The sequence below is a fragment of the Columba livia genome, chromosome 16 (assembly GCF_036013475.1).
Source record: "Columba livia isolate bColLiv1 breed racing homer chromosome 16, bColLiv1.pat.W.v2, whole genome shotgun sequence".
In the NCBI taxonomy this organism is placed as follows: domain Eukaryota; kingdom Metazoa; phylum Chordata; class Aves; order Columbiformes; family Columbidae; genus Columba; species Columba livia.
The window spans coordinates 14,793,206-14,807,852 of record NC_088617.1 but is presented as its reverse complement, the minus strand read 5'-3'; the positions used below and the strand labels follow the sequence as shown (position 1 = coordinate 14,807,852).

At 47.6% G+C, this 14,647-nt stretch overlaps 1 protein-coding gene across 4 annotated transcripts in view; it reads left to right on the top strand.

Annotated features, from left to right (window-relative positions):
- The window catches only part of NCOA6 (nuclear receptor coactivator 6), a 48,157-nt gene extending 35,010 nt beyond the window's left edge, over positions 1–13,147 (top strand). For 2 of the 4 annotated variants that reach the window (XM_065032705.1, XM_065032706.1), the window contains exons 12-15: positions 691–3,687; positions 5,228–5,296; positions 7,008–7,044; positions 9,521–13,147. In XM_065032705.1, the coding sequence (XP_064888777.1) occupies positions 691–3,687; positions 5,228–5,296; positions 7,008–7,044; positions 9,521–9,824 (3,407 nt within the window). In that variant the 3' untranslated portion in view covers positions 9,825–13,147. Of the gene's footprint in view, positions 1–690; positions 3,688–5,227; positions 5,297–7,007; positions 7,045–9,191 lie in introns of all 4 variants that reach the window. The other 2 variants (XM_065032707.1, XM_065032708.1) reach the window with 2 other exon arrangements.
- The last annotated feature ends 1,500 nt before the right edge of the window (positions 13,148–14,647 follow it).

Below are 14,647 nucleotides of genomic sequence, written 5' to 3'. Positions count from 1 at the left end.
TCCTGTATCATCCTGCAGGTGTCATATTGAATAGCATAGAGTTATTCAGCAATAACATAATTGATAAAAAAAATCTGTATTTCTAACTGTAGCATGGACTGATGCCATAATTCAGCATTAACCACTAGATGATTTTTCAGAGTTATAACAAGAGGGTTGCAGCTGGAATTATCCTTTGCACGTAGTTAGGATTAAATCCAAAGTCCGTGAAGTAATTTATATTAAAAGCCACACAGGTGGTTCTTAGCACTGTGTTTGGCCAAGGAATACATGACAGATTCTGTTTTGTACACTAGGAGAATGCCAGATGTGTAGCAGGTATGTCTGTGTCCCGCTGTCAAAGTCTTGTTTGCGTTAAACAGTATTAATTAGCAAAAGTCCAAGTCTCCGTTTGCAAGTGAAAACAAGCCCACGGACAGTTGCAGCGGCTTTTCAGGTACAGTGAATCTGGAATAATAGCTGGTAGATGACAGGATACACTCAGTGGTCTTCTCCAATTAAATGTCATGCAAGTCATTTGTATATTAAGTAAAAATATTTTTAAGAATTAACTAAAATCTTCGTCCTTATTTGTGAAGCCTCACATAAGATAAACGGGCCATACTTCCCATCTGGTCCTGTTCGTTACAGAAATCCTGCTTTCTCTGATCTTTCTTTGGTTTCAACGGACGTGTCCTCTCGTTGTTGTAGGCTATCCATCTCAGCCAGTGGAGCAAAGGCCACTTCAGCAGATGCCACCTCAACTCTTGCCACACACGCAGCAGCCGCAGCAGCCGCAGCCGCAGCAAGGCCAGGCCCCGCCACAGACACCGCAGCAGCAGCAGCAGATGATGATGATGCTCATGATGCAGCAGGATCCCAAGTCAGTCAGGCTGCCCGTTCCGCAGGGAGTTCACCCCCCCAGAGGGCCCGTGAACACAGACGCTCAGCGAATGCCGATGCAGCAGAGCGGCAGCATGCCGGTGATGGTGAACCTCCAAGGCCCGGGGTCGGTGCCTCCGTCTCCTGATAAGCAACGAATTTCCTTGCCGGGCAATCCTCCTCTGGGAAATAATGCAAGGAAAATGGTTTATCAAGATAATGTACAGAATCCTTCCAACTCACCCCTCGGAGAGGTTTCATCGGTATCCTCCCTTCCAGAAGGAGGTGGAGCTGAAGGCCCCCCAGCATCAGGAGCTCAGAATAATTTGACGTCTCATTTAGTAGTTTCACAGAACCAATTAATGATGACAGGACCCAAACCGGGACCATCCTCCCTTTCAGCTGCCCAAGGCGCAAGTCCCCAGCAGCAGTCCAGTTCTCTGCCTACTGCTCTTACGCACCATTTTCCAAATGTTGCCGCCCCATCACAAACTTCAAGGCCTAAAACACCAAACAGAGCAAGCCCAAGGCCATACTATCCTCAGACTCCTAATAACCGTCCACCTAGCACAGAACCATCAGAAATCAGTTTGTCTCCAGAGAGACTCAATGCTTCTATAGCTGGTCTGTTCCCTCCCCAGATTAATATTCCTTTGCCTCCCAGGCCTAATCTCAATAGAGGATTTGATCAGCAGGGTCTTAATCCCACTACTTTGAAGGCCATTGGACAAGCCCCATCAAACCTCACAATTAACAATCAGTCTAGTTTTGCTGCTCCGCAGTCACACAAATTGGAAGGTGTTGTCATCAATTCAGGCAAACAAACCAACAGTGGAGGAACAAAGAGAGCGAGTCCAAGCAATAGTCGAAGGTCCAGTCCTGGATCCAGTAGGAAAACTACACCCAGCCCTGGCAGACAAAATTCAAAAGCAGCTAAATTATCATTGACACCTCAGCAGAATCCATCTCTCTTGCAGAACATGGAATTACAAAGAAACATGATGGCTGGTCCCTCTTCTTTGCCAACACCTGTGACTACAAGTTTTCAAAATAATAACATGCTGAGTAACCAGAATCCTGCAGTTTCTGTACCTGCTGTCACAGGGGTTCCTGAAGACAATAAGGAGAGCCTTAGTGTGCCACAAGATAACGAGTGTCCAAGCACACAAGGTGTCCAAGGTAACAAAGACCAGCCCAGTATTGAACTAAAAGCTGTCCCTGCTCCAGAAATGAAAATGTTGGTTCCGGAAGAACAGTCAAAAAAAGACGGGCAGACCGTGGACACCAGTAAACTTCCAGTCTTGGAGGAAAGTAAAACCATGGTATCTCCAGCCATGAGGGAGGCACCAACTTCTTTAAGTCAACTTCTTGATAATTCTGGAGCTCCTAATGTAACCATTAAACCCCCTGGGCTGACTGGTCTTGAAATGGCACCGATAGTCACCACTGGTGAGGAGCTAAAGAAGATAGCTGTCATTCCTCCGCTGCAGGAGGCATCCTCGAGCAAAGAGGCATCTAGTTCACTTAGCTTGCCTCAAAACAATGAGGCCTCTTCAAATTCAGGGCACCAGGAACTGGGAGAAATAAACTCAAACGTTGCTCAGAGTGTTCCTCCAGTAATGCAAAGACCCGTCAGCTCTTCTTCTATATCAGGTCCTTTACCCCCCAACCAGATAACAGTTTTTGTAACTTCAAACCCTATTACGTCTTCTGCTAATACATCAGCACCGTTGCCGTCTCACTTGCAACCTGCATTAGTGTCAACTGTTGTCACAATGCCCAACGTAGGGAACAAAGTGATGGTTTCTGAGGGACAGTCGGCAGTTCAGTCGAACGCCCGGCCACAGTTTATTACACCCGTTTTTATAAACTCATCGTCAATAATTCAGGTTATGAAGGGCTCTCAATCCAGTACGATTCCAACAGCCCCGATGACTTCTAGCTCCAGTCTAATGCCTCAGTCAGTGGCGGTTGTTGGTCCTTTGCATATACCGCAGAATATCAAGTTCTCCTCCGGGCCCGCTGCTCCCAGCACGTCGTCCAGCAGCCCTGCTCCCAGCGTTCCCGCCAGCAGACCGCTGGTTCTTAACCCCTTGGCACCTCCTGTCCAGCTGCCTTCTCCCACTACAACTTCTGCCAATGTTCCCGCACATCTTCCTGCTCAGCAAGTCAAAGACTTCAGCCCAGAGGAGGCTCCCCAGGCGGGCGGGCCGAGCGAGCCGTGCTCTGCCACAGCAGCGCAGCCGGGGCCTGCAGTTCCGCCTCTGCTTACCAGCAGTCCGGGGCCTGGGAACAGGCGCAGTCCTGTTTCCTCGAGCAAGGGAAAGGGAAAAGTAGACAAGATTGGCCAACTCTTGCTGACTAAAGCGTGCAAGAAAGTCACCGGCTCCCTTGAGAAAGGGGAAGAGCAATGTGCTTTGGATGGAGAAACAGAAGGTCAGGGACTAGAAACGTCAGTCCCGAGTAGTTTGGGAGCAGAGCAATCACCAGCAGAACTGGATAATAAAACTGTGACACCTCCATCACCCAGTCTTACAAAACAGAGCACTTCTGGGCCTGGCAACGCGAGTGTCGGCGTCAGCCCTGCGGCTGCTGCTCCTGCCGCGTCCCCCGGTGTCTCCACAAGCACTCCTCCTCCTCCTCCTGCTCCCACTCCCGCTCCCGCTCCCAGCGCCCCGGCCATTCCCGCTCCCACAGCCCCCGACCCGGCGCCCGCGGCCCCCAGCGCTAACGGCAGCGACCACGGCGGCGTCCCGGCCGAGCAAACCAGCGCTGGCACGGCCGAGGAAAAAGCAGGAGTGCATCAGGAGCTGCTGCAGAGTGCAGGTAAGTCCAGCGCTACCCCATGGACGTGGAACAACTAAGATTGCTTTTGTAAACTTCCCATGGATGTAATAAAATTTTGACGCTGTAGCCAAGGCTGACAGCTGCTTTTGTTTCTAACGTCTGAGTGACGCACAGGGTTTTATTTCACTAAGATTCATGTTTCAGATGTTTTATTTCAGTTTCTGTTTACTGCTTAAGTGGGACATTTGTTATGAACGTATGATGCAATACCAGAAGTGATTTCACTTAACTGTTAGAAACTGGGAGAAAAAGTGAGTGTATCAGTAATGTCAAAAGCAACACTTAAGGTGCCTTTTATACCAGTAGATGTACTGGTGTTCTGCTTCAGCCTCATACAGACTTTTTATTTTTGTTACTGATTTCAATTTATTGACTTAACTACAATATTTTCAATTAATCCTAATTATACTGGTTCCATTTCTGAACAACCTGGACCCCATAGGGAAATAGCTGAATAACCTCCGGAAGAAAAGGAAAACCAGAAGCCCTTATGTCCAGGGAAAAATTAAAATGGTCACTTCAGAGAAGTACCTGAAAAAGTGATTGTAAGTGAATTATACCCAATTCAAAACCATGAAATACCTTCACATCTGAACTGGTTTATCCTTTACTATTTTAATTTGAGCATCTGACAGACTTTATTTATGGCATTGCTGCTATTTCTTGATGCCATTTTTAATCTGTTGAAAATAGTGTGGAAATAAACCATGACCCTCGAGGTAAGGTGTCTGAAAACCCACTGTGCTTTACATCATTGATTTAGACACAAGATAAAACGCACAGAAGTCAGTGGGACTGAGAACTTCAGCTTGAATGTGACGGTCCCTGTGGCCATTGACGTGTCGTGGCCATTGACGTGTCGTGGCCACGTGCCCCCAGAAGATGGGCATGTTTACTGCGAGCTTCGCAGAAGGAATTACTCGTGTTGGGGAAAAATGGAAGTGGATAGTCTTTATTTAAACATGAATGTTTAACTTCTTATCTTTGTGTTATTTTTAAGTTCATTATCACACATAAAAGAAGACTACTTAAGCGTTAGCCCAGCAGAATTGGGTTTCCATCTTGGTCACCTTAAGAAATGTTAAGTCACGTCATCTTATTGCCAAAGGACTTCAAGGGAGCACATTTTGCTCTCTTGCGATTTAATTGGAAGAGTGAGGGCATTGATTCATTAACAAAGATGCTATTTTCCCCCAGAACTTCTGTTGAAATTAGCATTGGACTAAACTCTTTCATTTCTAGGACTTTAATTTCTCAGTCGGGTAAAAAGCTGTTACTTTTAAAAATGTGGTTTATGATACTTAATTTCATCACTTATTCTAGTTGGAGAAAACTTGTGGGATAGTTTTCCCAAGGTTTAAACTCGTGGTGGGGGTGGATAGAGGGGTGGGTTTGAACATTGTGTCTGTAAATGGACAATTGCAGTGCGCTGGAAGAGACAGCGTTTGTGCCTGACCGCACAACAGGAAATCCTGGGGCTGCTTGACAATAATGCTTTTTCCCTGCGCTTCTGTTCCAGCATCCTCTCAACAGTTCGCACAGAAAAAAAGTTCAGTTGCAACACCAGAAAGTACTGTTCAAAGAACAGGTAAATCTCCTTTGGAAAACACAATATAGGCGAGCTAAACTCTCTCTGTTTGTAGCTGAAGATGCATTTATTTTAATGCATCTTTAATGGTCACTAATATGTTTGGTCGTTTGGGGGTTGGTTTTTTATTTTAGTTATTTGTGCTTTTGGGATGGTTTTCATTTGTTAGATGCATTGTGCTTTAGAAGCCTCCAGAGCCTTGTTGGAGATTCAATATGGGATCAACAAATGAAAAAACAAATGAGAAATCCCCGAGGCAGTTGTGGATGTTCAGTCGGGAGCCGCAGGGCCCGGATCCGCAGTGACGGGCTGTGTCTGCTTCTCACGCTTTACCCAGAGCAAATGGGGGTTTTTCTTTTACATGAGACACTTCTGCAAATACTTTCCACAGCCGAGCTGGGAAGGCCAGTTTGAGAGCTGTAATCTCGTCTTTTCTGTTCAGTTTCTAATGACCCCTCGGCAGGGTCCCGAGGGGCAGCCCTGGCAGATGGCTCCTGGTTGTTGCCGTCTGTTCTCATGGTGTTTCACCATCAGTTCTGCGGGGTTTTAAAAGACGTTGTTTCCGAGATGAGTAGGGAAGATGGATAGACGTGGACCTGCACATGGAAGTGCCGCTCTCCATCCATTTGCCATCTCTAATACGAGTGACAGTAGAGCTGTCAGAAAGGAGAAATTGCGCCAGCTTATTCTTTAAGCTCCCACCAGAAGGTGTTCGTGCCGCCCGTGACGTTACATCCCACCCGCGGCCCCGGTGCCGACGTGCCCGTACCGGGGATAACTCACGTTATCAACTTCCACGGTTGAACATTCTCCCTGTTCAAATTTTAGGTAGGAAGAAAAGTAATTCTTATTTAGCTTAGTCTGTTTTTCCTTTGTTACACTGAAGAGTCTGATGTTCCAATACAAATTTTAAGAGCTATTTACCAGAAGGGGACAAATATTATCTATTTTCTTCCTTTTTTTTTTTCACACCTTTATTCCTTGCGCACACTGACAAACTTTGGCTACTAATTGATCTGGAGAGCAAAGCCGCGGTGCTGAGCGCTGTCCCCGGGGCTGAGCCGGGGCGCGCGGTGGGAGCCCTAAGCCGGGCAGCGCTCGCGAGAGGTGCAGACGGGCCCTCTCAGCACAGCCCCGGCGTTACGGGGACAAGTCAAAGATGGACAGCAAAAAGACGAGAGATGTTACCTGCTGAAAAGGAGAGCTGCTTGTTGTCGTGAAGACTCAAAGGGAAACCTGCTCTGCATGTGCGAAATCACTGTGAGAGACGGAGAGGAAGGAGGCGGGTCAGACTTTGTATTGTCCCCTGAGAGCTTTTGCAATTCAGAAAAAGTATAATTTAGCTTCAGAAAATTGTCTTCCTTTGCATTAGTAGATATTGCTGTGAGAGGTGGTTGGGTTAAGGCAAAGTTTTACGTACATAATAGATACAGATTAGCATTTTTAAGGTTTAAAACTAGTAAAACCGAGAAGCTTTAGAAGTAATAAACAGCCTAAAATGCAAGTGTAAAAAGGGAACAGACTCGTTTTCTTTCATCCCTGCGCCCGTGGGCAGGAGCAGCGCGTCCTGCAGCGGTTCAGGGTTTGAATGTCCCCTTGCCTTGATAGAAACGATCAATAAGTTTATTCTTCGAACGTAATACATACTGACAGAAATGTGAGATGGTCGTGCCTTGTCAGCAGACTTAAAAATTATCTCTTTCTCTTGTAGAACTTGAAACAAATGCTCCAGTAGTTGCTGGTCAAAGGTAAGGAGATGGTTTGTGTGGACTCGGAGTAGATATAGCTTCCCTGGGAGGAAATCCCTTTCTCTTTGCTTCATTTGCACAACTTCTGCTACTGCTTTTCATTTTCTCTCTGTCCTGCTGAGGATTCGGGCTAACTGAATGCTTCAGAACACTGCTCCAGTGCAGAACGGGGGGTAACCCTTTCCCCAGTCTGTCCTCACGCTTTGGACACTGTTTCCTCTTATCCCTTCAGGCCTGAGTGTTTCACATCAGGGTCTTGATGTTTCCACTGTTCTGAACACAAATCAAAACTAAATCTTCTGTGTTTGCTTGTTGACACTTTGCAGAAACCTGATAGGAAAGCCAGGCAGAAACTTCATCTTGTCCCAGTTAAGACATTAAGTAATTAAGAGATCAATTTTCAAATGGTTGTGTTCTGTCAGAAGAAAATATCGTTTCCAAGATCCTTTTCTGTTAGATTCTAACCCCCCCCAGGCATTAAGCTCAGTCTAGGCAGCTGTAGGGACAGACCTTGGCAGGGTTTTTGGGTAAGTGTGCTGGTGCGACTGGCCGGTTCTTGGTGCCGCCCTCGTCAGTGGGTGAGGGGGGTGCAGTTAGTCCAGCTGGTTCAGCAGGAGACGAGGCAGCGTCGTCTTTTGTAAGGGAAGCAACGCAACGCTTTATCAGATCAGGAGCAGCTCTGAATTGAATCTTTAGCTACATTTACCTTCACACGGATTGGGATCTTTCTGGTTAATATCAAAGACGAACTGAAATGTCCCAAGCTTTTTTTAGGGTAGAATTTTTCTAAAAAGCTGAAGGTTTGACACGCGGCAGACGAGCAGATTCTGCAAATGCAGTGTCCTTGCATGACCCATCTCCAGACGCCTTCAGCACACCAAATTACCATTTCTGTTAGGATTGTTCTGCCCTGATGCGTTTCAGACAGGACTGGCAAGGATGGGCAGTTTTCAGGCAGACTGAGGGTGTGGTGTGGGCCCGGAGCTCCCGGAGTTAACGCACACGCTGCAAACTGGAGAGCAGCCTTGTAACTGCAGAGCACTGCAAGTGTTCTCACTTGGGCCAACTTGATTTCCTCCTATGGAAGGAGAGGAGCGATGCGTTGGTTCCTTTGAGACAATCCAAACGATGGATTAGTCATTAGAATCTGTAAAAATTCCCGGTAAGAACTGAACTTGAGGTGATGGTGCCTGTTTGTTGCCTCCGGTCCCTCTGGTGGCTGCTCCAGCTGCACAGGTGAACAGTTTGTGACCATTTTGGGGGATCTGGTTTGTAGGATCTGGTTTGTAGATCCCCCATGGTGCTGACTTCTGGGGAAACATATTTCAATATTTATTTTATATCCAAGACAATCCATGTGCTTCAATATTCTCCTCTACTGTGTGTTTCCTTGCTTGGCAATGTGTGTCTCTCCTGTAGTTGACAAATTGTGTTTGATTACATGTATCTGTTATTAAATCCACAACTATTGGTAGTGGTTGTTCCTCAGAGCAGGATCTGCGGTTGCCTCTGTCACACACAGTCTGCTCTGGCTGTTCTCGCTCAGTTCTGCTTGAGGAGCCTCTCTTGGCGTCTTGCAAGCATCACCCAAAGGCCTTCAGATGAGTTTCCTTTCTCCTTTTCCATTGTCAGCAGAATAATTTGTTTGATTAGGTACTTAGCTTTGAATGCACAGGAGATAAGTTTAGCTTAATCTTCAGAAACCACGTAGTGATTGGGAATTGTCTGGCATTAATGCGTTAAGGAGAAAACACCCAAACCCCAGGATGAGTTTACCGGGTTAAGAGTGATAAAACAAAAGAGGAGTTTAATTACAAAATGCAACCCTCCATTCGTTATCTCAGTGACGAGAAACACGGATTTCCACACTACCTACAATTAGTTTTTATAGCAGAAAAAGCTTTCTGTTATTATAAAAAATAAAACCTATTTTAACTTCGAGTTTTAAAGCTTGAAGAAAGTTTTAAATAAGCATTAAGCTTATTAATATGTGAAGGAATCACTTGGGCCGGTGGAGTGAGCCTTGGCAGTAAAAGCAGCAGCGGCACACTCGCCGAACGGTCGTGATTCCCCTTGTGTTCATGTGCAATTTCAGGTCTGTGTTCGTACTGTAGCGGTCTCTAATGTACCTTGTTTGCTTTTCCTAGACTTCAGTAATGGTGGCACCTGTGGAAAGCAGAGCAAACAATTTATAATGCATCTAATTTGTTGGTCTTCTCATTTTGAAAATATTCTCTTTGAGGACTTCTCAGTTCTGTATCCTCTGATAATTTTCCATAGAAACGGACTGTACTCTGGCTTACTCAGGTCATTCTTCATCTGATAAACCTTCTGGTATCTCTAGCATTTCATATCTTCAGTGCTAATAGTCCGGAACTGGTACCTGTGTCGGTCCATCCTCCAGCTTGTCTGAGTTGCATAGAAAAACCTAATTCTTCTTACACTTCATCAGAAATATTTTGTCCCACTTTATTAGTAATGAGACAAAAGAGAATTGTGAAAAGTCTAAAACTCCAAATAGAAGAAATTCAAGAACAGAGGATTCTGCCGCTTCACAGGAAACTGTAGAGAACGGGCAGCGCAAGAGATCGTCCCGACCAGCGTCCGCGTCCGGCACCGCAAAAGGTAAAACGCGCGCCCGCCGCGTCCTGGAGAGGGCAGGAGGTACCGGCCCTCCCCGGGCCGTAGCCCTAACGCTGCTGCACAGCTCCTGCGCGCTGGGTGCTGCTCGCTCTAGTTCCAATGCTTTAGACACAGGTCGGTGTGGAAGTGTTTACTGACATCAGTAAATCTTGGGTGAATTCCCCACTGTTCGATTTGCGGAACTCGTTGTCTGCAGGACTCATCACCGTAGTGTTCTGCGAGCTTGCCTAGGGGAATTCTCTTGCCAGACGTGTTGCCATTAAAAGGACCGTACTCCACTAAAAGGGACTTTTTTTGTGTTTCCCGAAGCCTGAAAGACACGAGACAAGCGCTAAAGTCTTCCCCAGTGCACGGTCGGCTCTCACGAAGCCGAGCGCTGGGGCTCAGGTGCGCTCAGACACACAGCCCCGGCTGTTCTTGCCAAGAACATGTGAAATCCGAAAATCACACATATTAACCGTGGCATTAGCAGTTGCTGACGTGCCTTATTTCTACACAGGTTGCAATCTTTAACAGAGGATGCAGCATTTGTGTGATAAACGCGGTGATTACCGGGGCGCACGGTGCGCAGGGTCGTTGTGCGCTCCCGAAGCTGTGTCAGCTCCTTGTGTTTAAGGGTCATTTAATTCGGGTGGACAAAAGTTGTGTGAGAGGGTAGAGACTGTCAAGAGGCAACATTCCACCACTATTTTAAAAATAACATACAGAACAAAGAGGTATTAATATAAAATTATTATAAAAGGAAGTCAAGTTGAATTCAGCAACCATTTTCCATACTGAAGATACTAGAGTTTGCTGGCAAGAATATTTGCATTTTAAGAGTTCCAGAGAAGACTTCCAGCTATACGTAATTGTGCAGTGACTCTTGAAGATTACATGGAGGGACCTAAATGTTCTGCACTTCTGTGGCTGCTGAATTTAGTTAAATTTAACTTCTTGTGGCAGGATTGTGCAGAGGAATCGGTGTTGTAAAAATAACTTTCATGGTTGTGAAGAAAAGTTTGAACAATGTGAAGCCAATGTAAAACCGATTTGGTGATACCTCCCTGAGCTTGAGGGGATCTGAACCCATGACCTGCCCACACACTGTCATGGATAAACCTAAAGATGACAACCAGTGGCACGTCAGATTCTGAAAATGTGGGAACGCAAAATTACATCAAATTTGAATAATACCAGAACTCACTTAGAGGTTTTGCACTGACTGTGTTATTCGTTTACCTCTGTAAGTAGAATCACTGTTTTTAAAACGTGCATCCGAAACTGCGGCAGAATCCCAGGGGTTTGCTGGAGAACGAAGGTCCCGCCGTGCAGCGCCTGGGGCCAGGAGACGAGAGCAGGACAGGACTGCAGTGGAAGGGAAGGGCTGGAAGGGCTGGGGGAGCGGGCGCTGAGGGAGCGAACAAGGTTCGCCACTTGTGCCTGCTCTGGTCTACGTGTTTATTAGTGACTTGTAGCTTAAGAAAGCACATCTGGTTTGTGTGCTCCTGGCCTGGAGGCTGATTAAAGTCATTATAAAAATGGCAATTATGAAAAACAGGGGAGGGAGCTGCTGGTGCTGCTCCCGAGGGACTGGGCCAGGGACTGGGCCTGGGACTGGGACAGGGGCTGGGACTGGGACAGGGACTGGGACAGGGGCTGGGCCTGGGACTGCGACTGGGCCTGGGACAGGGACAAGGACAGGGCCTGGGACTGGAACAGGGACAGGGACAAGGACAGGGCCTGGGACAGGGACTGGGACTAGGACAGGGCCTGGGCCTGGGACTGCGACTGGGCCTGGGACAGGGACAAGGACAGGGCCTGGGCCTGGGACTGCGACTGGGCCTGGGACAGGGACTGGGACAGGGCCTGGGCCCGGGCCCGGGACTGGGACTGGGCCTGGGCCTGGGCCTGGGCCTGGGCCTGGGGCCGGCTCAGCTCTCGCTGCTGCCGCAGGGCGAGTCGCAGCGCTTGCTGCCCGGGGTCTGGCAGTCGTGTGTGTTGAGCCGTTTCGCTCCTGAGAACCGGTGCCGTGTTGGTGTTTTCATTTTTTGGAGTACCTTTCCAGCAAGGGCTGTTTCAGCATTTCCTGTAGCTTCGAGTTTGTTGAATTTTGAAACGTCGATTATTTTTTTAACACGACGTTTAGCAGCCATGGGCTTGTACCGTTGCTTTTCTACTTTTAGATGTCTCGGAAATTTTTTCCCTTTCGACTCTTAAAATACACACGGCTAGAATAGCTTTTGGAAAATACTGCAAAGAGCCAAAGATACATTGCCAACATTTAAAATCACATTTGAAAAAGAATCTAAAGATGCAAATACCCTTGGTCCTTACTCTTTGTTGTTGTTTTGGAACGGAAACTTAGTGCCTTGGTAAGTGCACTGACAATGGCATCTGCTTTCGCTGCAGCTTCTGCGCGGGCTCTGGTTGTTCTGCTCCAGCGCTGTATATTTTGTATCTTTCTGCATTTTTCTGTGAATCACAGTGTCCGCTGGCGAGACTCGTTTTCTTGTTTCCTAATGACCTGACTCTCCGCGGACTCAAACTGCTCGGTGCTGAACTCGTGTGCCGGGCTCCAGAACACCTTCCTGGGGGGTTTGCACCCATCTCCCCGTTCGGGTCTGGCTGGGGCGGTTTGTGCCGCGGCGGCTCCCTCGAAAGAACAGGTTACACGCGCCTTTCAGGGTTAGGTCCGTTCTGTTAGAGCTGGACGGAGTCGGGGCGGCCGCGCGGCGCGGGCGCTGCGGCAGCTCGGGGACCGCCCGCCCGCGTTTGCGCTCTGGTGCGGCCTGAGCGGGACGCAAGGGCAGTGCCTGCAGCTGTGCTCAGCGGCGGTACCGACTCCCTATCCACGCTTGTTCTCTTCTCTTGATTTCAGAAACGAGTGCCAGTGCAATGCAGTCAAAAAGAAGAAAATCCAAGTAAATTACTGCATGGAAACATGAGACTTGTAAATGAGTGTGAATTTACCAATAGCAATTTTGAGCTGTGATTTTTCTTTTTTTAAATAAAATTCTGTACAGTAAGTCATTTTAATATTATACTGTTCCCAATAAATGATTTTTTTTCTAAAAAATTGATAAATAGATATAAAAACCGAGTTCTTCTAAACCCCCCTGGATTTACACAGTGTAGTCCAGGGTTAGCACATTAGGTTAATGTGTTTGTACGAAATGGAATGGGAGGGGATGACAATTGTAAATTTGTTTGTTTCCACTTTTCGTAAAGGAATTAGAATACAGGGTTGTCATTTTTAGGTATTAAATAATGTATTGTGCTGTTGTTTAAGTACTGTATGTGAATAGCAGTAAGAGGGTTTACAAACAGACCCGATCTTGTTTGGAAATGTAAATAATTCTATTATATAGTAGATTTGATGTATTTGTTGTAGAAATGGACCAGTGAAACAAGAAATAAATTTAAGGGTTTGTATAATGTGGAATCCCTCGTGCTCTAAATAAATGCTATTGTCCCGTAATTTGGGTTGTATTATTATTAGCAGCAACAACAGCATTATTCCAAACAGGAAGACTGGAGGGATTATTTAGAGCTCTAGGCCTGCAAGCTCCTTATATGGAGCTTTAGAAAGGAATTTGTTTAACCACAAACGAATTAACCGATGCAGCTGTTCTTGCTTTGCAAGACAAACACGGCCCAGGCCGCCCTGCCCCCGGCTGCGCGTGGTGGAGCCCCGAGCACCCGCTGGCCGCACACACACCGCGGCAGGGAGTGGCGGCACGGAGCGGTGCCGGGGGGCTGTGACACTGTGGGGGACGCGGTGGCTCTGGCGAGTTTCTCCGATAACCGCGCTTCTGTCAGACGGGACGGGCTGGGTGTGCTGAATCACTGAATCCCAGAATGTCAGGGGTTGAAGGGCCCTGGAAAGCTCATCCAGTGCAATCCCCCCATGGAGCAGGAACACCCAGATGAGGTTACACAGGAAGGTGTCCAGGCGGGTTGGAATGTCTGCACAGAAGGAGACTCCACAACCTCCCTGGGCAGCCTGGGCCAGGCTCTGCCACCCTCACCGGGAACAAGTTTCTTCTCAAATTCAAGTGGAACCTCCTGTGTTCCAGTTTGCACCCATTGCCCCTTGTCCTGTCACTGGTTGTCACCAGAAGAGCCTGGCTCCATCCTCCTGACACTCCCCCTTTCCATATTGATCCCCATGAATGAGTCCCCCATCAGGCTCCTCTCGTCCAGCTCCAGAGCCCCAGCTCCCTCAGCCTTTCCTCACACGGGAGATGCTCCACTCCCTTCAGCATCTTGGTGGCTGCGCTGGACTCTCTCCAGCAGTTCCCTGTCCTGCTGGAACTGAGGGGCCACAACTGGACACAATATTCCAGATGTGGTCTCCCCAGGGCAGAGCAGAGGGGCAGGAGAACCTCTCTGACCTACTGACCACCCCCTTCTAACCCACCCCAGGTGCCATTGGCTTCCTGGCCACAAGGGCCCAGTGCTGCCTGGCAAAGGGGTCACGTCTGCTCCGGGAAACTTGTACAGGGAGAAACGGAGGAGCCAGGAGCTTCTGATTGCTCGCTGCTTTGTACACAAATAGACACTTTCACCTTTTTTTCTTTTCTTATGGCTTATTTTTAAAATGTATTTGCATCTGTAGCAAAAGGCTGGTTGAACTGTCACCTTTTATAATGCCAGGAATGACCTATTTGTGCACGAGGTGACAAACGCTGAGCGAGGCTGACGTGTGGTCCCCCCTGCTGGGTTCGGGTGCTCGCTGTGGGTGTTGGACCGGGACCGCTGCCCCCCATTCTCCAAACACCTGCCCTCTGGCTGCTCACACTTCCCATACATCGGGGGATAGTATATGAAAGTGGTTTCCACAAAAACTACCTACTCCTTTAGGATTGTAGGTCCATACATACACATTGATACATGCTTATATGTATGTCTGTATGTGCTCCCACACGTAAGTACAGTCACTAGGAAGCAGTCTCTGGAGTGACCCGTTTTACTGCTT